At 41.0% G+C, this 27318-nt stretch overlaps 1 protein-coding gene across 6 annotated transcripts in view; it reads right to left on the reverse strand.

Moving 5' to 3' along the window:
- LOC113590661 (A-type potassium channel modulatory protein KCNIP2) overlaps positions 1–27318 on the reverse strand; it is a 138472-nt gene that overhangs the window by 12698 nt on the left and 98456 nt on the right. For 3 of the 6 annotated variants that reach the window (XR_014123828.1, XR_014123827.1, XM_035529791.2), the window contains exon 1: positions 17724–18206. The exons of 2 other annotated variants lie outside the window; for them this stretch is intronic. Coding sequence is in view for 2 of the 4 variants with exons in the window: in XM_035529791.2 (XP_035385684.1) it covers positions 17724–17829 (106 nt within the window). In the remaining 2 variants the exon portion in view is untranslated. Of the gene's footprint in view, positions 1–17723; positions 18207–27318 lie in introns of those variants that run through there. One more of the 6 variants, XM_035529794.2, reaches the window with a different exon arrangement.

A 27318-nucleotide genomic window follows, 5' to 3' on the forward strand; every position in this document is an offset into this window, starting at 1 on the left:
CCCACTGTGTTAGGAACGGACAAATGGGAATCTTTCATCCAACTTACAGCTGAATTACAATGGAACAGACCTATACTCTGCTGTCAATATTAAATGAAAGCATTTAGCTTTGTATCTTTTTTGTCGCAATTATTCTATTTTTAGTTTTTTAATTGACATATGCATGTCTATATCTACTTTGGTGATGAGTTCAAAATACTTTATATTCAGATTATATTAACTCTATATTAGCTTTCTATTCAGTTACGTCTAGTCCTTTCAATAAGGCACATGCTTCAGCTGAGACAGTGTTGGGCTCCAAAGGCAATACGTTGCACGTGTGTATGTGTATGATGTGCATGTAGAGTGCGCTGTGCATGTGTATGTCTAAGGTTAATTAGTTAGGCACTCGGGATGAGTTATTCCTTTGCCTTAGGACAGAGAAATAATCATTTAACAGTTGCCAAATTTAGTCTTCTACCTGCACAATTATCACTCTCAAACTTGATTAAAATGACTGGAGTGGAGGAATAAAGCAGCAGGCTAACGAATGGGCCCATCCAACCAAATCTGGTGAACATGATTCCAATTAATGCCACTGAGGGTTAGGTGGGATGGGGGGTGAGGGCAGTGCTCATTTCCATAGATCATTATCTCACTTGCATTTTTTCATATTCTGAATAGTTCTGGGGCACAGGATGACTCAAGCCAAAACCGATCAATAACAACCACATGTCCAACATGAGCTACATACCAGACAACTTACAATTATGACTGAACACAAGTTAAGTAATTAATGTTTAAGGGCCATGCCCAGTGACCCAACAGCAGCAACATGGCAGTGATGGGGCTTGAACTGGCAATCTTCCAATCACATGTTAAGTACCTTAACCACTGATCTGATTGCTGGCAATTTTGCCCACCTTTAGTAAGGTTAAAAGCTTTAGTGATCAGGGGAGAATAGCAACTGAATGTACCCCTTCGACCAAAACCTAAACACATGTAACTCATATGTTTGTAACTCATTTGTCTTCACAAAGAAGTGTTAATAAAATTAAACAGGTGATAGAGACACATGTTCAATTTTTTATCCACCTTGTTACAATTATGTAGAGGAAAAGGTATTTCAATTAATGCACATAGCTTCGAGGTCTCCTGTTACCCATCCCGTCTTCTGACATCAGAAGTCAAGCTCTCAAACAGGCCAGTAGGGGGCACTAAAAAACTATGAATCCATGCTAAACTCTTTCTGCCATGTTTCTATTTTTCAAACTAAAGTGTAAACAACTGCACACAAATCCACCAAACAAACAAACAAACAAAAAAAACAAAGCAATAAAAAAGATAAAAAAACAAAGAAAAAGTGCCATGGTTTGACTATACCCTGAGTCTCATAACTGTCCATCATTCATATGACAAACAATAGTGAACTATTGTCAAAAAGGTCACAATTGCAATTAACATACCTTGCATTATCCTCCATGTGATATTACATCGAACATGACTGAGTTGACATTATTCTGAAATGAAGGATTATTTAGTGGCTTCTGATGGCTTCTCTTAGCTGAACTGTTGCATTACGGAAGTATTGGCTATAATTTGCTATTCTGGGGCTAAAAAAAAATTGTTGTAATGGCAGAACCGAAAAGACACCTCCCATTGTATTGATTTCCTCTTTTCACACCTGCTTACCTTGGCTGGGTCAATGGATCACTATTAGATCTTGGAACTGCAATCCAGAATGTTCTTTTGATAACAGTTTGGTAATCTGTTCTCTGCTGGCCAGGGATGGAGCAAGGTTTGGTGTGGTTGGAGGACGTAAGCAGAGATTTTATAGAATCCATTTGAAAAATCATGACAGCCTGGGCAATCCATGCTCTATGAAAGCTGAGGCAGCTGCTTTTGCCATTTACATTTGATTTTAATTTGCAGGCAACACAAATGCAGTGTACACATATACCCAAATAGCCTTTAATAGGCCTCAAAGCAGTCCACACAATTTGCTCTCCCAATGCATGTGTTGAAGGCACAGGACACAAAACTGATTTCAGACCTGATGTCACAAGAACTGAACCCTCCTATCTCTATGTGGAGATTTACCAGCTGCCAAATGAAAGCATTATTACTCTGCTTTGGAAGATATGAACATTTGGTGGTTATAAATAAATGGCAGAGTCCCCTAAAGCATCCCTGATTACCTGCAAAATGAGCCATCTTTTAACTAGTCTGACCTCATATCCTGATGAGCTTCAGTTAGTAATAGGCGTGTGTGAATATATTGCCCATCTATAAATTATTAATCCCAATCTGGCTCTCTGTGTGAACCAGCAGTAGGGGCCAAGATTTGGAATGTGATCTCATCCACCTGAAGATGGAATGGGTTTGATGATTAAATTGATGATTGGTTTAAATGGAATTTTAAATGAAGCTTTGAGGCAGATCTTCACTAAAACTGCTACTAATCTGGGTGCTTCATTGAACAAGGCAAATGCCAGACTCACCATCTTTGTCTTCCCAAATCATAAAATTTTGTGGTATACCTATTTGTTGACTTTGAGATTGGATAGGTGCATCCTAAGTACACTGCACACCCCCATGCCCAAAATGGTAAAGTCCACTTTTGAACCCAATTCAATCTCAGGCCCTGCAGTGTTGTTTTCATGCTACGACTAAATAACAGTCATAGCACTTTCATTCTTGCCTTTTTTATACACTTTATATGTACTTGGAGACTAATAATTGTTGGTTCCACAAAATCCTCATCATAAAAAAGAACACTAAAAAACATGAAAAACCAAATCTCTGGCCTCATGTAACTTTCAACACCAGACTTTCATGGCTAAGCCCAAGCATATCCAAACAGAGCCTGGACACACTCTATTAATGGCTGAAATCCACTCCACAGGGCTAGCTAGCATCTCTCAGGCCCAGAGTGGCAGAAGGCAGACAGATCCACATTGACTCCCCGACCTTCATGAAGCCTGATAAATCAGATCTTCAGCCACTGAATCAATATCTCTCTGTCACTTATTGGGGTGAAAAAAAACTTGTACCAAAGAGAGGCTCATAGATGAAAATTTGTGTTTTTTGGTGACTTTTTTGCTTTTCCTTCAAGCTGAGATTCCTCATTAGTTTCAGAGAGCCCTTACATTTGTCACTGGTGCAGAGACAGCAAAGGTCTACACTGACAATACATACTGATTACACACATGGTAGCTTTTTACTGGCAATACAAAATGTGACCAACAGTCAGAGTAAACTCCACAGTAAGCATCAACCAGTATCAGAGCTCAACTTGTGTCCTTAATGCATCACACTAGATCCAATTAGCTTTGAGGCCTGGGAAGACAGGTATCAAAAGGAATTTCATACAACCTTATCATACGCCTGCACTGCTTACTCTCACATAGAACAGATCTTGGCTTCATCTACAAAAACCAGGCTTTACTTGGTCATGAAGTGCTACCAATGTGCCAAGTGAGCCATGCGGATCAGACCTACATGTTCAAATGAGACACAGTAAGTATTTATGTCCTTGGTCACGCCATGTTGGATTTAGGCATACTCAGTTTAGTAAGCTTTATATGAGACTGCAGAATGACAGAGCTTTAAAAAAGGATTTTGAAGAGAGGAATTGAGGGAACCAGAGCAATCCATTGCAACTCATTGCAGGCTAACATGGGTCTCACGGATCTGTCCCATAAGAACACAAGCAGCCCTCTGGGTGCTTTTGAGAAAATGCCTCTGAAACGCCACAAGGGGTAGGAGCTGCACCGTGAGGTGAGCAGGAACAATCCGGCCATACACATCAAGCAGAGAACATGGTAGGACAGTCTCAGAGATGAGTGGCAAATCTGTTCTGGGGTAAAGAGCATGCTAATTTTACGCAAGAGTAGAAACAGAAATAATCTGATGAAATATGTCTAAAAATACATTTGAGTTTAAGGAGTAAAAAGGACTAAAAGGTATGCAGTTATTTGGTGGTATATATATAATGTGACCTTGATTACCCCTGAGACAATTATGTTTTTTGCTCTGGTCCATCTCCTAATACATTTTACTTTGGTAATAGAGACCTCTGCAGCCCTTTAGTTCCTCATTCAATTGTAAGAGGAGCTGGTCTAGAACAATGGTGCAATAGGCATCCCCAGAGACTGGTCTGAGAATCTCTGCAGTGGAAGACCTACAGGTTATGTGTAATATTATTTAGCATTTCAGTAAAAGATTAAATGAAAAACAAAAAGTGTGTAGTTGCACTGAATCAGACAAAACAAAGAAAGATATCTGCTGTAGGTGTGTGAAGCAAATAGTAGAATGTCTGCAAATATAATGAATGTTGCCTGCACACTACCAAAAAGAATCAGGAAAGTCCACCTGAAGTTTTAATCAATTTTATTCCATTAGTATGAAAAGATTATAGATAAAATACCATATATATTCAAACTTTTTTTTTCTGTTCATAAACATCCAGAATTTGATAAATAACTGCATATTTAGTTAAGTATCACAATTTATGATTGGTGGTTTCCACATGTAAACCCAGATATAAATTTTATTAACTCATTAAATGTAATGAGCTGTAGGTTTAATGTTTTAGAGACAAAAGTAGAATACATCTTGCTTGAATGTGGTAGAATAAAAGTTAAAGGTTTTTAAACTGTAAATAATCAAGCAAAGTACAATCACTCAAAAATGACAATAAAGGGATATTCTAGCACTAAACACCAAAGAACAATAACACACAATTAGCATTTACGGACATTTAAAATGGTTTACGTTGCTTACAGAAGTTGCAGAAGCTAAAAACGACCTCCCATACACCTCTATTGGGCATTATTTGAGGGCACAAAATATATACTGCTAATGTAACAAAATTGCAGTCGGGCTGTTCCATTCTATATTGAGCCCTGTCAAGGAACAGACAGCTTAAACACCTTCATTCTGCCGAGGTACACATACTACTGCCATGTTATTGTTGAGCTTTAGCCAGTCTCAGCTGCTATGGCTCCTCCAACTATCCCTTTTTGCGCCCGTCCTCCCCCCCTTCTGTGGCCCACCATCCTTCCACCCCAGCCACCCACTTTTTCGTCGCCTTGGGCAGACATTCTTTTGCGAGATGATTTCAGACACACCTACATTCACTGAACTCAGACTAGGCCTTCTAGGAACCTGCTTATATGTCATCATTGCTTATTTTGTTCTTTAATGTTTACACTGTTGCTGTTGTGCTGTCCTGTGTTGAACAGAGAAGGATGGGCCCCTCTTTGAGTCTTGGTTCCTCTCAAGGATTCTTCATGTTGTGGGTAATGATGTGTGGCTGCATGTCTTCATATGTTCTATGTTCTATGTTCTATGTTCTAGATTCAGCTTCAAAGACAACTGTTTAATTGTACTTCGGTTCAAAGCAATAGGGATTCATATCATGTAGAAACACTTTTGTAAAACATGTTTATGTGAGATTCCACGCTTGTGGAAGCTGATCCTACAACTAAGGGAAGTGCTGCAGTAACAAAAAGGGTCGAACAACCACATGTAATTAGAAATAGCCTATTAGGTGTCAAGATATTAAGTAAATAACAATTTAAAGTTAAATTTAGGCAAGTACATTAAAATAGCTAAATTAGTAATTTACAAAATGACCTGAGAGTGTGATATTGCTAAACTGTAATCAGTATCTAATTAGTTGTAAATGACCATTTCTTAAATATATTAGTGACATGTAAAAATTAACCTCAATGCTGAAAACATGTTTGTTTGAGATTTAGTGCTGAATTAATTTACGTAAAATAGTTAAGTACTCAGTCAATCCATACTCCAATCCATAGTGGGGACTGTTTTCTTGTGAATTCCTAACAAAGATGAAGTTCTCAACTGGATGCCTGAGAAGGAGTCAACCAAGCACTACAAAATAAGAGCCCTGAGGCATTCCATTATTCCCAAAATGGCTCCACCAAAGCCAAGTGTAATCACATCCAACAAAGGCAGTGTTTTTCTGTTACACCCCTAAATGTGAAGGCTTAAAAGACTAATAGCTACTGTCAAACTCCAACATTAAAGTTTTATTTCGAATATTCTGTAATGAAAGGCCACTGTTCTGTCTCTACCTATGCATTTTTAATAGCCTGTCAGGCACAAGAGCAAAACAAAGTTTAATGCTCCCCCCATGATATCTGACCACATTACAGAGTAATTTAATATTTATAGTACAAAGCAACAAAACATACTATTTCTTTGTCATTATTGATATGATGTAGAATGTAAATACATACAGAATTAGCACTCACCAATAAATGAGCACAAATGATGACTGCAAGAGCCAGGCTCTCTGAAGTCTTCTGTTTTGGCAGGACACTGGATGTTCATGCAGTTCACATTTAGCTGACGTCTTGAGTTGAAGCAATTAAGACCAGGCTGAAATAATGAGGCTCAACTCCTGATACACAGGGCACCAGGGTAATGGGGCATACTGGCAAATGCAGCATTTTGTTTTTATTATTTAATATCCGCAATTAATAAATCTCAGCACCACAGTCCCCATTCATGGGTATACTACACACTACTTTGTTATATTCCCAACAAAGCTTAGTCTGAGGCTTAAAACATCATTGTGACTGCAATGATTTGCAGATAGTTATAATTAGGCCTTGACTGCAAATCAATAAAAACATATTGATTTACTGCACATCACCAGTATCTGTACATATGAGCACATTTATTCAGAAAACCATTTAAGATGGTACGGGATATAGATGTAAAGGAAGGATATATTTATATTACATTTTTCTGAGACGCAAATTTGTGGGGAGATTGAAATGAATTTTGTTTCACAGGTCTCGGTAACTTGCCAGATTATTTCTCATGAACAAGAAAAAATTGAACATAGAAAGCAAAGAACTCTGATGGGAGATCTGGGACATTGTAGTAACAGCCTGTTGAAGCAGATCTGTTGCTAGTTCATATGAATCTTGTGGTACCCTAAACATAGTATATATGTTTGTATTGTGTATACCATCTGTTGGATTGAACATAGGTGCTTCAACATCCCCCCTCCCCACACGCGAAACACAGACACATACATACACAAGCACACACCCCATTCATTTAATTCAATGCAGCAAATTGAAGGTCAGTCACTCTTCGGTTTGAGCAAGTACCAAGCATCACGTGGTTTCCAGTGAGCAGCTGCAACAGGCTGAAAGTGAGGGAGCGAGGGCATGGCCCCGCAGGCCTGATGCTTCCATGGGGACACAGTATAGTGAACGGCGGGAGAGGGAGAATGAAAGCACAACATCCTTCATCTTTACCTGTCTACTTCCCACCTGTGCACTTGCATGAGACAGCTCGGTGCAATACCACTGTATGCCAAGAAAGTTAGAGCAGAGTAAATGGAAAAAGAAAAAAAAGAAAACAGAGACAGAGAGAGTGAGAGAGTGAGTGAGAGAGAGAGAGAGAAAGAGAGAGAGAGAGAGAGAGTGAGAGAGAGAGAGAGAGAGAGAGAGAGAGAGAGAGAGAGAAAGAAAAAACATAGAAGGAGGAGGAGAGACTGAGAATGCTGCCCGGTAACAGAAAATTGTGGCTTTGAAGGTATGTCTGACTCTGGGTATCTGTAAGTGTGGTGGGCATGATCTGAAAATAAATTAAGGGTGATCTGAAAAAAAAGGATCAGGTAGAGTTAGATGAGGACACTGGACAGGAACAGGTTAAAGAACCTATAAGCTGTTCTTTGTTACAGAGACAGATGCAGAGAACTCAGTTCTTGCTACCTCTGATAATATGAAATAATTAAATTCGTTAATTTAGGATACTAAGTCAGTTAAGACAAGGTTGGTGTCCAAATTTTGCTGTTAAAGAAAGAAAGAAAGAAAGAAAGAAAGAAAGAAAGAAAGAAAGAAAGAAAGAAAGAAAGAATCAAACAGATAAACATAAATTCTGTCCAGAGTGGCATCTAATATAGTACTCAAAAACAAATACTTTAAACATTATCTCTTTTTCTGACTCTCCATCTCTCTCTCTCTCTCTCTCTCTCTCGCTCTCTCTCTCTCTCTCCCTCTCTCTCTCTCCGTCTGTGTGTGTGTGTGTGTGTGTGTGAGTTTGTGTGTATAAATGGGCTATTCATCCTATCTGTACAATCTGTGCAGTCTTTTTTCACTACCTCTCAGCTATTATCATGTTGGCACTATTACATCCTCTATTGCATTATTGCAAAAATCTTTTCCAATGCTATTCCAGCACAGTAATGGCAAGCATAAGCCTGTGATTTCACAACATCAAATTGCTGATATTATATGAAGTTATTATATGAAATTATAGTCTCATAGTTGGGCCTCTGTAAATGTTTCTTAAACTTACTTTAAGGAAGTATTTTAAGCAATTTCTGACTGTGACATTCTCATGGCTGAAAAGGGAACTTCACACCACAGCCATATAAAACCTAAAACCAGTGATTAATACACTTATTGCTTTTGGTTTTGAATAATTCCTCACAGGCAGCGCTGTGCAACACACGCCACCCATCAGATCGCTACAGACCATTTGTATATAATGAAACCCAAAGCGCTCTTGTGCTTCCCCCAGATGGGACTGGAACTGTCATGACTGCTGCTGTGATAATTGTGTTATAAACTTCTGTGATGCTTATTACTAGCACTGTTACCATCAAAAGATGCAGTGCATGCATGACATGTGAAACTAATAGTGGGTTAGTACTGCACAAGTATAAAAAGCTTTTCAAAAGGTACTCTTTAATGACAGAAGACACAATGTCATGTCTATGACACAAAATGACCTTAGTATATCTGTTTGAAGTTATGTGCATTTTATTGGTTAGCAAATCCTTTAGCAAAGGACCAAAGGGAGAAAAAAAACCCTGAGCAACTGTTCAAAGAAGAACATATATGGCCATAAATTCACATGTAATTGGAAACTGTAAAACAGAAAAACCTTTCATTGCTCTACACAGGGCAAAAAGCTCTGTTTGCATTGCAAACACAACCTCCATTGAGAAAAAAGGTACTAAACTGTTACAAACTATGATAGGCAGTCTGCAGGAGGACTTCAGGACCTTGCTATCCATGGCACCTTTATGGATGCCCATATAAAGCCAAAGAGACAAAGTCAGCCTATACAAACACTGAATTAGTGACTTCCTTCAATCTGCCGATTCATCTCGTAACCTCAGCTGAGGCATTTCTTGCCTCATAAATTCCCATCATTACTCTGTTCATTTGAGCAAAGCAAAGTCCTCAGATACTGCTTTCTAAAGTCCCTTCTCCATTTCGTGAGTGGGAGAGAGCAGTGATTGTGTAGGTACACAGACGTTTATATTCCCTCTGTGCGGCCATTCAGGAGTTCTCCTCTAGCATAAGAATATTTCAGATGTACTTGAAATAGCTTTGTTACGATGGTGCAAAGTAAAGTGAAACAGTAGCCTGCTGGGAGTGAGGCACCTATTGCTCAGACGTGAGATTAGGGATGTCTAGAAGACGTAATAGGTCCGGACCTGGGAGGAGAATCAGTCCACGAGTGAATGGAGCATAAGATACGTTAGCAGGACTAAATTACAGCAGCGCATGCATTGAGAGAGTAATAAAATGGGATCCCAAAATATTAAATTAATACAATATGACCCATCCGAGTGGAACCAGCCCTTACATAATGACATGCGAAGGGACTATGGGGAGAGTGCCCTAAGGTGGTTGCCCATATGGGTAGATTGTTATGGGTTCCCTCGGAATGGGAGCTTGAGTGTGAAACTGCTTAATAATATACTTAGACATATAGAAAAACGACCAGGGGATTCTGGTCAGCGTAAGGTATGGGATAGACACCATGGGAATATTATAGCAAGTCTTAAAATGTGGATAACAGGAAAAAACAAACAAACAAACAAACTAAGGGGACTGGGAGGGGGGATGAACCTAACTCCACTTCTAAGTGTGTGTCCTCCAGAGCCGATCCCAATCTCGACTCTGCTCCACCGCAATGGAAACCAGCAGCCGTGGTGCCTGATCCAGTGACAGCGGAACGTCCACCCGCCTATGGACTGCCTCAAGCAGGACCACACACTGGTCTCTTAGATGAAGCCCACGCCACAGAACGAAGGAATCACCCTCAGAGTGGTTAACCAGGAAATGGATGCTGACACCTCGTTCGGACTCAGCAGACTGGCTGAAGACTATGCCAGACATCATGAAGCTCAAATTCAAAGAACAGAGCAGACAACATGGATCAAGCCATGTTCACCATGATGCAGCAAGTGGCTCCCAGGGGGAGAGGATGAGGAAGGAAGCAAAATGCTCCAGGAGGGAGAGAAATGATCTGGAATAGGTGGACTGACGGGCGGAGGAGAGGCGGGACAGCTGTGAGCGACCACTAACCCCATCAGAAAAGGGAAGTGCCAGGTTTTTATTCTATGTATTCTCAGCAATTAAGAAAGGGACCCCTAGCATTACCCCAAGTTATCTTAACTGTTAATGGAAAACAATTGAAGTTTTTAGTGGATAGCAGCGCAATGCACTCAGTAATTCAAGCCAAAGGGATTAATGTACCGATTACTAATAGGACGGTGCGTATAATGGTTGCGAGTGCAAAGGTGGTGCATGAAAGAATGTCTGCGCCTCTCCAATGTCAGGTGGGGGAACGAAAGTTTCGACATGGGTTCCTTATTTCCTCTCTGTGCCCGATCATCCTGCTGGCTCAAGATTTGATGTGCAAATTGAGTTGTACTTTAGTAAGCTCCCCAAAGGAACTCAGTGTTACCTTCGCGGAAGGTGACGCCAGTGCACAGATGGTGCAGCTGGGAGAAGGGGAGTCATATCTACGAGTGGGGGTTGCAAGGTGGGTCAGGGAAAATAACCAAACACATGATCAAAACTGCCAGAAGGGCAACAAAGGGTAAATTTACTTGTATGAATGCTGAATGTTTGCATGTGACTGCATATGTTTCCGATGGTCCAAAAAAGCAGTACGCGGAAGCTTTTTTCTGTCATAAAAACCTAGAGACCATTAGAACTAAATATTTGAATTGGAATAATGATTTTGTAGCTGCACAAGCTGAACTGTCTGATGAACAGAAACGGTGGTATGATGTTGAGTACTCCATCCCCCATGTCTCACTAGGAAGAAGTAATCCTTTTAGACAATGGCGGGAGGTGGGACCGTGGATAAGACGAATGAGTCATCTCCACAGATGGGAACCCACTGAACAACCCACTATTTATTATAATGCAGGAGTAGATGCATTCCGAATGACTCTGCTGTATGTAATTATGGCTAACAGAACTGTAGAGCTTACCTCACCTCATCAGAGTGCACCCTTGACCAACTTTGTAGCATCAGAATCCGAGCATGATAATTTTTTGAGTGAGGTATCGGATATCTTTTAGACTAAAGGAAAAAACGATGTGGGATTAATCAAAAGTTGTGAGCCAGTGCAGATTACGCCAAAGGGCACATACAGACTGAAACAACCCCAATACCCGTTGAAAAAGGAGGCTATAGAAGGTATTAGGCCGATATTCCAATCCCTTCAAGATGACGGTGTAATAATACCATGCCCATCCTCGCTTGTCTGTACCCCCATATTTCCTGTGAGGAATGACAGTAGATGGTTCACCGTTGTGGATCTGGTGAATGCTTTCTTTAGTGTACCGGTGCATCCAGATAGCCAGTATTGGTTTGCCTTTTACTTTGAAGGAAAATCATACACGTTTACGCACCTCTGCCAGGGCTATTGTGAATCACCAACCATTTATAATGCTGCATTAAAACAAAGTCTAGAAGGTCTTACCCTTCCCACAGGCACAACTCTGCTGCAATATGTAGATGATTTATTACTAGCAGCGCTGACAGAGGAGTTGTGCAAGCAAGCCACCTTACGCCTGTTGAAACATTTAGCTGCAGAAGGGCATAAGGCTAGTAGAGCAAAATTACAGAACTGTAAGGAGGAAGTAACACTCCTGGGGCATATCATTAAGGGGAATACACACAGGCTGACTCAAAATCGAGCACAAGCTATAATTTCGCTACCTAAACTGACCATAAAGAAACAAGTGTTATCTTTTTTAGGCATGTGTTCCTACTGTCGCATGTTTATTCCGTCCTATGCAGAACTGGAGGGACCACTACGAGCCATCATTCCCACCAAAGCCAGGAATGCGGTGCAGTTGGCTTGGACCCCAGAGGCGGAAAAGGCATTTGTAGAATTGAAACAAGCACTACAACGCGTGCCTGCCCTAGGTTTACCTGATCTCAACAAACCTTTCACTCAGACGGTAGATGAGAAAGGTGGTTATATGACCTTCTTCTTCTATTAAATGGTCTGGGCAAGGTTACAGCTATTTTAACATCCCTAATGGGGGAAAAGACTCATGGCTTCAAGACTTCAATAAGCCAGTGCAGCAGACAATTACAGGTCACCTAGGAGAGAACACCACAAAGCAGTGTCAAATCATTAGGGTTCCGTCTGATTCTTATGATTATTCTGCAAACAGAAAATATGTATGGGACATCAGAACTAATAGCGAAGTTAAGCAATCAGCCATTCTAACCTCTGCCAACGCACCCGGGGATGACAATGCCATTGAGATAACGTTACGAGGAAACTGGAATATGACTAACCCCAACAGTAGCTATCTGTGCTGTATAGAAAGGGTGGGTGCTGACATTTGTGCGCCACTGACACTCGTAGCACTGCCACGTAGAGTAGATCACATTCAGCTAACATGTAGACTGCATGTTGATATGGACGATGAGTCTCACGACTTGTTGGGAGCATTGTTACCGTTCCAGGGCGCCAATACCACTGAGGCAGAATGCTTAGCAGCTAAATGCCAACATAATACAGCATGTATGTCAGCCATCGTACATGCCCAACATATCGAGCAAGAGTGCCTGGTGTGCCAGCACACCAGTGTCCCATGAACTGTAATTCCTTTGAAAAAGGCAGATGTAGGAGCAGTGAACATGACACTCTCTATGTGCCAGGTGACTAACCAGACCTCACACTGTTCCAGCCCCACTGACCCTGCACCACCAAAAATGATGCTGCAGCTGGAAAGGGTGAGATATGTGCATGTCAGATGAAGCAGCAGGTGCCCGTAGGCTGGTCTAGGTGCATCGACTATGTGCAGGTGCATAGCAATGGCACTTGCAGTAACTCCAATGGCAGCTTCCTGTGGAACTGCTCCATGACAACCCCGCAGAGATATCGGAATGTGATGTGGGTCTGTGGTTTGGTAGCCTACGGTGAATTACTACATATTTGGACTGGTTGTTGTTATCCAGCTGTAGTGCACCCAAGGACACAGGTGTATACACTTCCCCATGCCAAGCAGCACAGGGTGAGGAGAGACATAACCAGCACAGACTATTGTGGTAGAATTCTGAGGGACCCATGGACCACTCTGGCTGAAACCATTGGCTGGTCCCTTTTCCTGGGTGGTGGCACAGTAGTAGCTCTACAAAAGATCAATGGCTTAGCTTATCAGTTACTGCAAGTAGTTACTGACACCTCAGCAGCTATAGGTGCATTAAAGCTAGAAAAACAAGCGATAAGGGCAGCAGTGCTACAACATAGAATGATATTAGATCTCTTAACCATGAAGGAAGGTGGAGTATGCAAAATGTTCAACACTTCTTGCTGTTTTTACATTCCAGATCTTAGCACTAATATTACTAATTATATGAATCATATGCGATCTGCCATGACTCCGCTGCCTGCAGTTCCAGGTGGGTTCTGGGCCTGGCTGACAGCTTGGTTGGGCAGTTGGGCAGCGAACCTAGCCACTGTAGCGTTGCCCATTCTGCTACCCATTTTTCTTCTTCTTCTGTGTTTACTTCCTTTTTTGTCATTGTGTGTTAGACGTCTCTCTAGTGTCTTCACCATGCCGGCTCTCAGCGATCTTGCCGCTGACCGACCCCATGTCTGCGAGGACGTTCTGCCCCCCCGAGACGGGCGGTGTTGGTGGCCCGCTCGAGGACATTGTAGTGCTTTTCTCTGAAGAAATGTGTGATAGTGTGTGATATAGAATCAAAGGGGGAAATGTTGTGGAAATTCACTTTGCTTTGTGTTTCTATAGTCACAGCATAACAGTCCATAGATAGGCGTGAGAGGCAAGGACATCAGTGGCTCACATGCTGTTCTACCCATAGAGATAGAAGAAGACTGTTCTAACTGTAGAGATAGAAGACGCCATCTGTGCTCAGGCTAACCAAAGCATGAAGTTCAGATACCTTATAGGAGCTGTTTTTTCTTTTTTCTTTCTTTTCTCCTCTGTGTATTACGGGAGGGAACTTGTACTGCGAATCAGTTCTCTTTCTCTGTCATACAGGGGACAGAACTCAATAAACTTTTTACTACTCAGTGCATAAGGCTGTCTGTGTTTGATGTGCTCTCATTTTTCCACCACAATCTCTTTAGACCTTGGATATGCCGTGGACCTTTTACCTATAGCAGTGTGATTTCCCTTGTGGGTGGGGAGCGGTTGCTGACATGAGCAGTCTTGCAATGTTTGTGTCCCTGAGGCAGGCTCCTGGACCCTTGCTTCCAGGCTGAAGTTTCCTAGCAGGGCATTACAATCTTGATGATTCATCAAGGCACATGAGCAGTCCACTCATTAGGAATCAATTTGAATTGTCTGCCTACATCTTTCCATTAATGGCTATGAATACCACATGTGGGAGGAAGAGACAGAAAGAGAGAAACAGAAAGAAATGCCAGCTCTCAAAGAGATGTGAAGGTCATCCTGGTGATGAGCAGCTGCTATCTCCAGGCTTGGAGTCTTAGGGAAATACAGCAGACTCAATAGAGTCTAGCATTGGCACCATTAAGGATTTTAGCATTTTCTCAGGCTGGGTGGTATGGGGCATTCACTGGGTTTGACAATTGTGCTACCACTGGAGCTGTACTCAGCAGGTTTTTTTAACAAATTATAAGTGGGCAATTTCTAGTTTCTAAAGAAGATGGCGTATCTTGTCTAGTTATTTCAGTAAAAGGGACTTAGGATATGGAAAGGGACTTAGGATATGGAAAGAAAGATGAAAGATGGAAAGAAAGATGAAAAAGATGAAAAACCAAGGAGAAAAGGCCAACAACCTGATAAACCTCTCCTAAACTTTCTTTCCTAAGTTTCAGTAAAAACATTTTACCATAGTCAAGGTTCTTCACCCAACTTTTTCACAAAACATCCGCCGGCAGGGGATCCTAACTTCTTAAAGGTCTGAATCATTGTTTGAGTCATACAGCAGCATTGGCAATTTAATCTGAATCAGTTGACATATATAAATTGGCAAAATTCTGATTAAATGAAGGAAAGTGAACTATGTAATGTGTTCACAATTTATAAGGTGGTAACATACCTGGGTAAGCAGGTCTTTGGTCACTGCAAACTTATTCAGGAACATATGACTCCACAGAAATACACAACCCAGAAGCATCCACAACCACATTATGTGCCAAACTAGCCAAACTAACAGGAAATACAAAAAAATAATGGCTTCTAGATGCAAGAACAAAAGAGACCATGATAGGTGGCCATGGAAAATATCAGTGTAATGTGCTACACAGCAAACACATCAGCTTAAAGCATGAAAGGTGCCTGAAGAGGAATTGTGCTGAGCATTTCATAAGCGTTTCTCCTTTATTGACCTCGGCGGGCTGGGGCGTGACCTGCCACTCTGGCCCGAGAGCCAGACAACCAAAGGGGTAGACATGCGTTTTCGCTCATAGTGAGGAAAGTCCTACACATGGCATAACTCTTAAAGCCCCCGGCACATGACACTGCCTTGACACCTATTCATTACTCCAGCAGCATACCACATCAGGTGCGTGGAAATGAAAAGAAGCAGTGAGTGCCCAAGTGCTTGTTACTATTAATAATTAACAGCTCTAGTGCCAAGTCAGAGAGGATGACCTCTGCTGACAGAGTCAAAATAAAGAGGGTTGAAGGTTTTTATACAGACAGAAAAGGAAGCAAAGTCCAGTAGGAGTTAATTCAATCTTTGAGACACCTTTATTATCAAATTAATGCAGCTGAGCGCTTTATATCTTTTTTATTACATCACTTCACATAATTCATCTGGACTCTCTGTGCGCTATTCTCCCTTGTGTCCTTCCCAGTTTTTCCCCAGCACTGAAGCCAGACACTTCTAAAATGCAGTTGGGGCCAAGTACTGGCACAAGCGCCCGGGGAAAAATAAAGAGAACTTAGTTTTTTAATTCCAAGATGAGCCACTAGAGTTGGCACCCCTGGCAAGCTGGCCACATGCCAAGAGACACATCAGTAGTGAGGGCTGCGTTAGACTGCAGGTGGGGGCTGGAGGGTGGGGTAGTGGGATTGATTAATTCTGCTGCATCAGCCCATGCCTCTCCCCTCTAAGCCACTCTCCACCAAAAACCGGTTTAGTCCCGTGCTACCACTTATTTTTCCCACTGCCAACACCAGTACTACAGAGTACTCTTAACATCTAATGATGAGTTGATTTCACAGACTTTCAAAGCATTTAAAATCCCTGCAGCACCCAGCCTGGGGTGTTAGGCACGGAGCACGAAGCCCAAAGTCTGACACCCAAACCCACATCTGCTTGATAAACGAACACTCGACAAGCTTCCTTTTCAACCTTTACCCTTTTAAAATCTTACCCTAATAATGATAAACATCAATGCTGAAATGTCCATTGTCATGGGAGCAGAGAAGACCTTGTCATTGGCAAAGGCTTATGCAAAAGCTAAAAGTTAAGAAAAGGCATCTCAACTTCGAGAGCTGTTCATACAAGCATTAAAGAAGAAGTATCCTTAATCTTAACTGTGATATGTTAAAGGGCAAGAGAGGGTATTGATTTATCAATAGACGAGGACCAGTTGTTTTAAGTTGTTTTAAACTTCTAAGATCACTCCCTGTGTGCTGAAGAGCTCTGGGAGGTGCAGACATGTTGCCTTGCATATAATCCTTGTCTGGCAACATAAAGTTTAATATTGAAGAGATAAATCAGTTGGTCCCATAAAAGTGTCAGTGCTGCAGACTAGAAGAGCATAACACTAACTTCTGAGTCATTATACTGAATGCTTTCACACCAGAACAATGCCTTAGGCCACAGAAGCAGTGGCACCAAATATTTGGTCTATTGATCACAGATTGACTGGTAATCACCTAATCTGCAAAACCAAATCCCAGACTGACCTATAATATTTGCCACCACAACATAAAGCATTAAAAATACACTGCTATGCAAACAAATACAGCTCCAAAATATGACCTGCACTCTCCAAACCATCTCACCACATTTGTCGTGAAATGAAGCCTTGTTTTTTCTCAAGGTAAAATGGCAAAGCAAAGGGGTGGATTTCCCGGTACACCACAAAGGGCACCACTCAAAGCCACTTTGTACCATGCTATTGATTCAACTGTAAATGCACCAAGCAGAGGCTAAGAGGAAGTGGAGGAGACAGGGGAGGTGGGGTGGTAAGTAGAAAGATTCATGGGATAAAGTTACAGAGCCAACAGTTGCAGGCAGTAACCCAACTCCTCGCACTGGTCTGAGATGGGACAGCCAGGACGAATCACACTGCGGGCCGGGGTGGGCACTCTGGTTGCCCAGCCTTGAGCCTCTGCATGGGCCGATCAAGATCCCCCTGACACTCCTTGCAAGTCCCCCCACCTCACCCCACCCCACCCGTCCCCCGACTGCAAAGCAGCTCGTGTCTGACTCTGCTCCTAAAGCTGTTCTTGGGGCATACAGCACGTTACCTTCTCCTCCGACGGGTTCGAACAGCCCGAACTGCTCTAGGACTTTGATGAAGAGTCCCATGACCACCAGGACCGCGATCATCTCGAGGCCATCCAGGTTCATCATAGTGGAGCACTCTCATCGCATTGTGGTCCACCACCCGAAAGCTATCCCAACACTTATAACAATTTGAGCCAATACTACAAAAAAAGAAAGAAAAGGAACTACAGTTCCCAGAGTCCTCTTGCTTAAACCCTCTGCCTGAGGGTGGTCAGGCCAGTCCCACAGGCTGGAGCATGAGAAAGTGGTGGCTGAGAAAGTGATTAGATCCTCTCCGCGTTCTTGCAGGCTTCCCTCCTAGATCCAAGGTGCACAAGTCACTTTCTTCCAGAAAACTGTTAAACGGCCAGGGGGTGGCAGGGGGCAGAGGTTCAGCGGAGATTCGACGAGGCAAACTGCTGGGGCTGTTTGTCGGCATGTGTGTGTGGATGAGTGAGGAAGAGGGAGGGAGTGAAACAGAGAAGAAGAGAGTAGGAAAGAGAGAGTGAGAGAGAGTGGGGGGCAGAGAACAGGGAGAGGGGAGAGAGAAGCATGCCCTCCCTATCCAGTGACAATGCTTTCATTGATTTGCTTAATGTGGTTTCCAAGGTAACTGGTGGTGGATATTTTGAGGCACCTTGGTAAACAAGGATGGAGGCAGTTAAGAAAGTATGTCTCCTACCCCCCCTCACAAACATGTAATAAAACAAATCAGCTGGTTTGAGCTTTCATTAAAGCACAATTCATGCTGATACAAGTCAATACAAGGTACAGTACTGATATACAGCCATTGTAGGATAACAAGACCTGAACTGAACAATGGATCAGTGTTCAGATGATCAGTGCTGACCTAGCAGAATGATCAAGACCTCAACTTGCAAATATTTTGAAATTAATTACTGAAATTGTGAACAGTTTGGTGATGAGCTATTAATGATGAGTGGCGTTAATGTTTGTAGCCCTTTCATTTTTTTCTTTTTCCATTAAGGTTTGATTATTTCTTTCATAGAAATTCATACTAAGAGTTCCTGTAGTGCACTGTCACAGCCTTCTGCTGTGACCCAATCAAGATGATGGCCAAAGCTACTGAAGACAGTGCAAAGGGCAACAGAGGGTTAGAAAGGTGACAGAATTGAAATGCCTCAGTGATCAAGAACAACAAGGGGGAAAGACATGCAAAAGATATGCAAAAGTGCAGTCATATGGTTTCGCTTTGTACCTGCCACCATTCTGATAAGTACATTCTACTGCCAGAAAAGAAGATTTAGTGCTGCCACCTCAAGACTGTCATCCTATAAGTGGTTACACAAATTTGAACCTGAGGCTGGGTTTATTGTGAGGGTGTTAAAACTCTCAGACAGTGTGCACTCTCTCTCGCTCGCTCTCGCTCTCTCTCTCTCTCTCTCTCTCTCTCTGCAAGGATGTTATCCAGCTCCCACAGGTTGACAGAACACAGATCTGATTTTGAATGTCTCCTTATTTATCACAAACTAATGAACAATTTCACAACCTTGAAGTGGATGTGGGGGCAAGCTTTATTTTTCTCTTTCTCTCTGGCTGCTATGTGCCAGGGTAGACACTAGTCACGCCCTCTTTCTTGGACTTCCCTTTTCCATCCCTCCTAAAGTGATTTTCTCTTTAGTTTTATTTTTTCCATTTTTGCCATGCATTCAGAGGTGCCATCTAAAATGAAAAGGAGAGTATTCTCTATTCTATCAGGTTTGTGTTTGTTTGAAGGCTGACTTTAATAAAGAAAAGAGTTTAAAAAGAAACCATTTGATTTTTATTTTGTGTTTCAACAGGTAAGTTATCTATTTTTAAAGTATTGTACACACTCCCACAGCTCTACAATATTAACTTTGACAGTGGTAACCACACAATGTGGAGCACATTCTCCATTTTTGCTCAAAGTCTACAGACTATTTCCTGTTCACAGGGGATGTTTGGGAGCATTGTGAACATGAAAAGTCTGGCTTCCTTGCTAGACCTCCTTGTACAATGGGTATGTGCCTGTGCACTGTGATCCTGCACACAATATAAGAGATAAGGAGTGAGAGAAAAACAGGAATACTAGTGGTGGTGGTGGGGAGGTAAGCTAAGCAGTTAAGGCTTACTTTACTACATTATATACCCATCCTAAACACGCACACACACACACACACACACACACACACACACACACACACACACACACACACACACACACACACACACACACATTTAGGTCTGAATCAGAAATCAGAAACTTTAAAGAGTAAAGTGCAAAGGTGAGCTCCCTCATAACCTGACAGTAATTGAAGGCTAAGAGGAATTATGTATTGCTAATGGTGATTTAGTGCACTTTTCACTACCTTTTAAAAAGAGCAATCAATGTGTATGCAATTTCCTCAGCTTATGGATATTTCCGTGAAGGGAACAGGCATATAACACTGAAAGTTGGAAAAAGCATCTCATGTGCACTCTGTTAGCTTTATGGCTATAGCACTCACCGATCATTCCACTGGAGCATCAACGTAGTATGAGTCTTATGAGCATTCATTTGGCATGTGCTTTGACTGTGAAGGACTTGGCCAATGAGCATCTTTTAAATATACCACAATGTTTTCTAGAAATGGCCTTGCCTTTTTCTGCTTCAGCATTGAACAAAGTGGTAGTAGTTACTTTGGTCGGGGCACTTAGCTAGAGTGAGACAGGTCTGATCCCAGTTGATACCTTTTACTATTCTCCAAGGCACATAACTACAAGTAGCTCCATCCCCTCAGTGGGCAAATGGATGGTACGCTGGATGAAAGGATCTATCACGTAATATTGAATGTAAAAGCACTTCACATAGAGCAATGAATTCAATTTAGATAGGATCTGAAGGAGTCTAAAGGTTTTATGGAAGATTTAAACAGAGAAGTCAAAATTCTTTTGTAAGAGGGGAGAGAGAGATATTTGCACCATATGCTATCCCAACCTAAAGCTCACTGCACTACAGTAATAGATCTTTAGTAATAGATCAAGCTGGCTTGAACTATGTTACACAGCTCAGCCTTGTGATGTAGTTATCATTGGGAGTTTTTGAGGAATATTTCTGGGGAGGCTGACATGAATGCATACTAATCAGGACCATTTTCTTATCTAACCAAAACACACAGTACTGCTGTATTTGTCAAATAACATTTATACAACATTTATTCAACAAAAGCACAGCTTATACACACAATGCTATGCAAGTAACATTTTCCTGCATGTCCTCCAAGTTTACAGCCATGTTTGCTGGCCTTAGACGTGAAGATAAGAGATCTAATGTTGCCAACTCATGCCAAGTGATTCTCAAGGCTAACAGTTATCAATACAAAAGGAGGCTAATTCTATTTTGCCTGCTATTGGACTGTTTTTACTGGCCTTTTTATGAATGTGTAACGAAAGGGTGTAGAGCAGGACTCTTTCAACAAAGTGAAACATTTAATGACACAAAAACATATAGACGATGGTGGCACTCACAAACAACATTAACGATGCACACAGACACATTTAACACAGGCTAGACAAACATGATTACAGGCATTGCATTCAGACGCTAACAAACAAACAATAACCAACAGTGAGGCACACACTGGGGTTTAAATAGACAGACACACGCTAACACTTAACCCGGTACAGGTGCGTACCTTCACGGGGGCGTGGCTACAAACATGAGTGAACCCCCCTGTACGCGGCAGGCCGTACCACGTGACTCGTGGGGGGGAGCGTCCCGTGACAGAATGTTGTTCCTCCCCTGCCATTCAGTTTAAGTTACAGTGGTTATTTGTTAATCTCCATTTACCAAACTGGGAAGAAATTGAATAATAAAAACATTTTCCAAAATTAGACATAGAAAATACTGGATTTATAGAAAAAGACTACAATTTGGAGGCAGTGTTTAAGACTATTTAGTGCACAACATTTGAGGGTACTCTGTTTCTCTTACCACCTCTGACTAACCACCAGTGATAGTTGTGAACTAAGGCCTTACCAATATTAAAGCACCTGCTAGTCGTTTATGTATTAAAAACTGTTTAAGGGTGTGACCCTGTTTCCTGTCTCTCTACTCTTACATGCATTTGTTAAAAGTACACCACTCTTTCAGTTGACCAGGTTTCCTGAATATTTTATATGTTTAATGGCCAGTGGGGATTACTTTAGTCATTCATAACTTGATAAATACTTGACAAATATTTTTTTTTTTTTTTTTGCCCCAAGTATGCAGATAAAATTGTCAAATTGGCATACAGACTTTTGGGCATGGCTTGTTCTAGTTTCCTGTATGATTCTGAGTAAGGGCACTGTGTTACATCACAACATTTTTAAAGGTTTTTTATTATTTTATACTAATATTGTAGTGCCTTCATAAAGAGTTTATAGAAATTGATACAATTTTATCTAGTGACAATTCTCCAAAATGTGCAATGCTGTTGGCTTCAGAATCTGCCCCTGAAACAGTGAAGACTGTTGTCCATCAGCATAGTCCATTTAATGACTGCAGCCAATTCATCATGGCCTCTTAAGTCTGTATATTGGAAACATTTGCTTTAATGCATTCAGTCTAACAAACATGAGTAATGACTCTGTTCTGTTCTGATACCGGTTTCTCTGTTACCTGCCTGTTTTACTTCAGTATAGAAAATAGAACTTCAGTAAACCATCCTTGCATTTAATCATCACTATATGCTGCATAGGTATTAATGTGTCTTCAATGCAACAGTTGTGTCTTCAATGCAAGTTCAACAGTTACTAAGTCCAGTCACGAATATAGCAAATCCTCTCCCAACTTTTGTTTTTGTGCACAAAAGAATTTGTCTGTCTTTTGCAGTGGCAGCCATATTGTTGCTCTTTCTATATCTCAGAAAATCCTATGCCTTTGAGTTTGTCTCTCCTGTAACACTAGCCTGTCACAACAGAGCTGTAGCCAGTGCATCTCACTATATCTGTAAAACTCAGGCTTATCAGATAGTGATATATTCATCTTTAGATTTACACACACACACAAAACAGCCACCAGCCTCCTTTCAGTTTGTTGACAGTAATGTACATGTCCCCTATTGACTGGCCCCTATTGCTTTTTTTAGCGTCCCATTTCACTCAGACACACACACACACACACACACACACACACACACACACACACACACACACACACTCACACAGAGAGAGAGAGAGAGAGAGAGAGAGAGAGAGAGAGAGAGAGAGACCAAGTACTAATAGACAGAGAATGAAACAGCTTTCTCTGTTTTGAAAAAAAACAAAACATTGGAATTCTGTTTCACACAAAGGGGACTATAATATTATGCGCACTCACACAGCTTCTCATTCCAAACTTTGGAATAAGAACAAACACTAAAAGGAATATTTCATTCAAACCAGCTCACTTGTCATGCAATGACAAATAATCAAAGCACGCAGAGTAACACAGGTAGAGAAAAATAGCCTACAACTTGATGGCTGGTACTGGGAATGTGGCTACCAAGGTTAGTGGACTGACACAACTGGAGAACATTCTGAGTTAAATTCACAATCTGCATCTTATATAGGTTAAACACTTATATAAACTTATATATGTTATCTCATGAATCAAATTTTATATCCTGCGTTAACCTGGCTACACTGCAATGATTCAGCAGTTGAATTCTGATTAGCTATCCACACATCCTATATGTCCACATGTGCAATTCTATGTATCATGGGCGTAGAACGTACACGAAAAAATAGGAGGATGCAAATGCAGGTCTCCATCGGAATTGTTTAATGAAAGTAACAAAATGAAACCAAACATATAAGTGTACAAATGAGAACAAAAAAAACCCAAAAACAATGTAGCGTAAATTACAATGACTGACAATACGTCAAAGAACCACAATAGGCTTATAAATAGATAGATAAACATTCATTATGTGTGGTGAATGAGACACAACACCCACTACCTTAGGGAGGCGTGGCAAAAGATCAAAACAGATACACGTGTAACAGTAAACAAAAACAGAAGCCTCGTGTGAAATCTGCATCATATGACAAGGGGAACTGTCACACCATGCATCATTTTGTACTAGTCTGATGTGAAGCTTTGCTGGTCCAGCTAAATTGAGCCTTAGTAAACAGTTGCAAGATATATCTGTGGGACTGAAAATGGTTTGTGAAGTCCTTGGTATCTCATCATTAAAAGTAATTCAAGAGTAATTCAAGAGCTTAAAACAGTTACTAATAAGAGAGACTTCATTGCAAGCTTGCTGAAAGGCTGTGAGAAAAGCCATATATTTCAAGCATGGCCAAGTCTCTGTGGACAGCTACCTGGGTTTCTGAGTCATCCAGATGTGTTGGTTATGTCCCCATCTGTCAGTTATGGAAGATCGAGTGAAATGCAAGAGACAAAGGCATAATGATGACTTATGCAGGGAATAATGAAGATATTGACACTGACATTGCATCTGGGTGATTTAACATCACATTTGGAACTCCTACATTGCTCATGGGCACTAAAAAGTGAAGAGAAGTGCTACAGACCGACATTTACTGTGAGCACCTTACTGGAATGGCAATTTTGCATTGGGACTGTTTATGTCATAACTCTGTTTTCAAGATTGCCTCTTTCTATACATTATACCAAAATAGCAGGCTCAGAATAGATCATTTTGCATGTCAGTTGAATTTTCTTTTCTTGCAATAGTAGGTGATTCTTGTCCATGTTAAGTGGCAAATGGCACCAGACTCTAACTAAAAATATTTTTAGTATAGGACTTTTTAAAAACATTTATGAACACATTTCAAAGCACAAAGAAATTATTTCACATCACTTCTGCAAAGCAAGCATTGAACAAATGTTATTGTTCGATATAAAACATGATTTATCTTCTGAGGACATTTAGGCTGTCACACAGGTTTGCACAAAAAAAAATGCGCAAGCTCTGGAAAATCCTTTCTTCAACTAGCGTGAAGACAAGCCAGATTTAACATGAGGTGTTCAAACTTCATGGAAAGCAGTTCCTCCTATAGCCCTCGTCTTTCATTCTGCAGTCTCCCACAAACACAGAGTCGCAATGATCTGACTTTCACAAAGAATGCTCCAACAAACAAACTGGCAAACAAGAACAACTTAAAAAATTGAAAGGATGCTATCTTCCACTACAATGCTCACAACCACCACTGCAACAGGATGATCACCATGAAGCAAAAATATGTCAAAACACAAACAAACAAAATAAGACACCTCTGTTATAACTTCATGACACTGCAACCATATTAGTACATTTTCACTTTGTGCTGTCACTATGGAAAGCTGTGGAAGATTTGTCCCACTCCTCCCAGATGGTCTAGCGAGTGGTGTGAGGCCAGGAACCAATGGCCTGGGCATGCTGCCTTTAATCAAAACAAATGCTCTCATCTGGCCTGTCCTCCAAAAAAATGTTTTTTAAATTAATTACCGTGCCTGCGTCATAGTGGAAGGGATGGAGGTACACTTTACACTTTATGGCTGAAACTATGAAAAGATGTGGACTACATTAATATGCAAATTTGAACATGCAGATGAACCAATCAGGCACAGCTGCAGGGTCCCTGGTGACCACACTGGTCTGAAGGGCCAACTGGCAGGAACTCTTCTTCAGGGTCAGGCTTGCATTAGCATCATTTGCATCCAAAACAGCCTTAAATCTTCACAATAACAGCCTTACAGTTGATTTAGCCAGGCATCCGATGACAGTATCCTATCGCCGATATTTGTATATAGACATTGCATTGCTATGTCCTTGATTTCATAAAATGGGTATGACTGAAACACCTAATCTCAGTAATTAGGAGGGGTGTCCACATAATTTTGCACATATGGTTTTCAGCAGAAAGCACAGTGAATGCGGTGGAGACTCAAATGCTCTCCTAAAAACAAATTCGTTCGATTTCATTTCCATCACCACACCAAGCTCTCCTACCTATCTCTAGTATCAAGTATTCACTAGGTGACAAAAACAAGATGCTACTATAATTCAATACTCAAGACACAGAAGTGCAGGGAACAGTAGGAGATCTCTAATGTGCACCAGTTCTGACTTCGGCCCACTCGGTACAGTTTCATGGACTCTATCTCTCTTATAATCTCACTATCTCTCTCTTCACTTTGTCTCTCTGTGGAAAAATACTTTCACATTCGCCGCTCAACTGATCTCCACTCCAATCGATTTCTCCAAAGTGCTTTTTTAATATAAAGGAGGGGATATGAAGCCAAAGCTGCTTATCTCTCTGCTAAGGAGATGGGTGAAGGAGAACGCTTGATAAGAAGTGTGTAGGGGATACTGTACCTTTGAACTGATTGACGATAATGCTGCCAGTCCCATTAAGCAGTACTGGAGGTTGTACTATGATCAGCCACATTTTGTATGAATATCAGAAAACGTGCCTGATTTTCAATCACATCCAACTGAATCAATAACAAGTACATAACTAAATAAACATTGTAACATTTTTATTGTCCAGGATGTTTACTCTTCAGTAAGCGTTTTATACCTAGTAACCTAACAACCTGGCTACAGCAATCAAAATCAAAAGATTATACTGAACAAGGTTGGCTTTAGATACAGTAACACACATAAAACCCAATGCGATCAGGATTACAGCCTACAATACACATCGTTCAGGGGATAAATGATAACACTTTATTTTCAGAGACTAATGGTACGCAGGTGGGAAGTGGGACCTGCTGCTCCTAGAAGTAACATTTTTGAAGTAGTGTACTATATAAATAAAAAAGACAGAAAGGAATGTATAATAGAAACAATACTCATGTAAAAAGTAATACTTTTTTTTTTATTGTCATTGTGCTGCCTTATTCAAGAGTAGATCTAATACTGAAATATTAATGGAGTAATTATTGTTTCAGTAAGCTCTGTCTGAAATATTGGACCAGCAGGTCTTTTAAACCAGGTTAGATCATTCTGGAAGTGTCTCTGTGAAAAAAAAAAAAAGGCAATTTAGGTGTATCCTTTTACTCCGGTAGCAGATTACTGGCCTAATCATAGACCAGCTAGAATGCCAAAATCCCCACAGGAAATCCCCTCATACAACAAAATAAAAAGCTTTGTCACCTCCTGATGTGAATACATTGTCACTTGTGAGTCCGGATGGTATCACTAACATTATGCTTTCAAATCTTTTTACAGCCAACCAAAACCATTCTATAAGTGTATAATAAATATCACCAATCAGATTCCTTCAATTTGGTTGTACAGTGAAATCATGCTGAAGGGAAACCTCTGTCCTTGAGTTCAAATGTAAGTAAATGAAGTCATGTCTTTAATAATAAATAGTTTGTCAGGTGAAACAGTGAGCCACAATTAAAGTGGAAAAGAACTCATGGGAACCTCCCTCAGGGCACTGAAAACTGTAGATGTACCTGACAAAATGGAAAAGCCCCAAACAGAAAACTCTTGGTGCATACTTGTGTGTATGGAAATCCATACCAACTTTCATGGAACAATGAAAGCACTCAGGCCATCTGTGCTACAAAAGCTTTCCCATAAACTCAAATGGCTGCGCAAATGACATTACAAAGCATGTTCCAAAATGCAA

This window comes from Electrophorus electricus, chromosome 5, assembly GCF_041902795.1.
Source record: "Electrophorus electricus isolate QZ-2024a chromosome 5, ASM4190279v1, whole genome shotgun sequence".
Lineage (NCBI taxonomy): Eukaryota > Metazoa > Chordata > Actinopteri > Gymnotiformes > Gymnotidae > Electrophorus > Electrophorus electricus.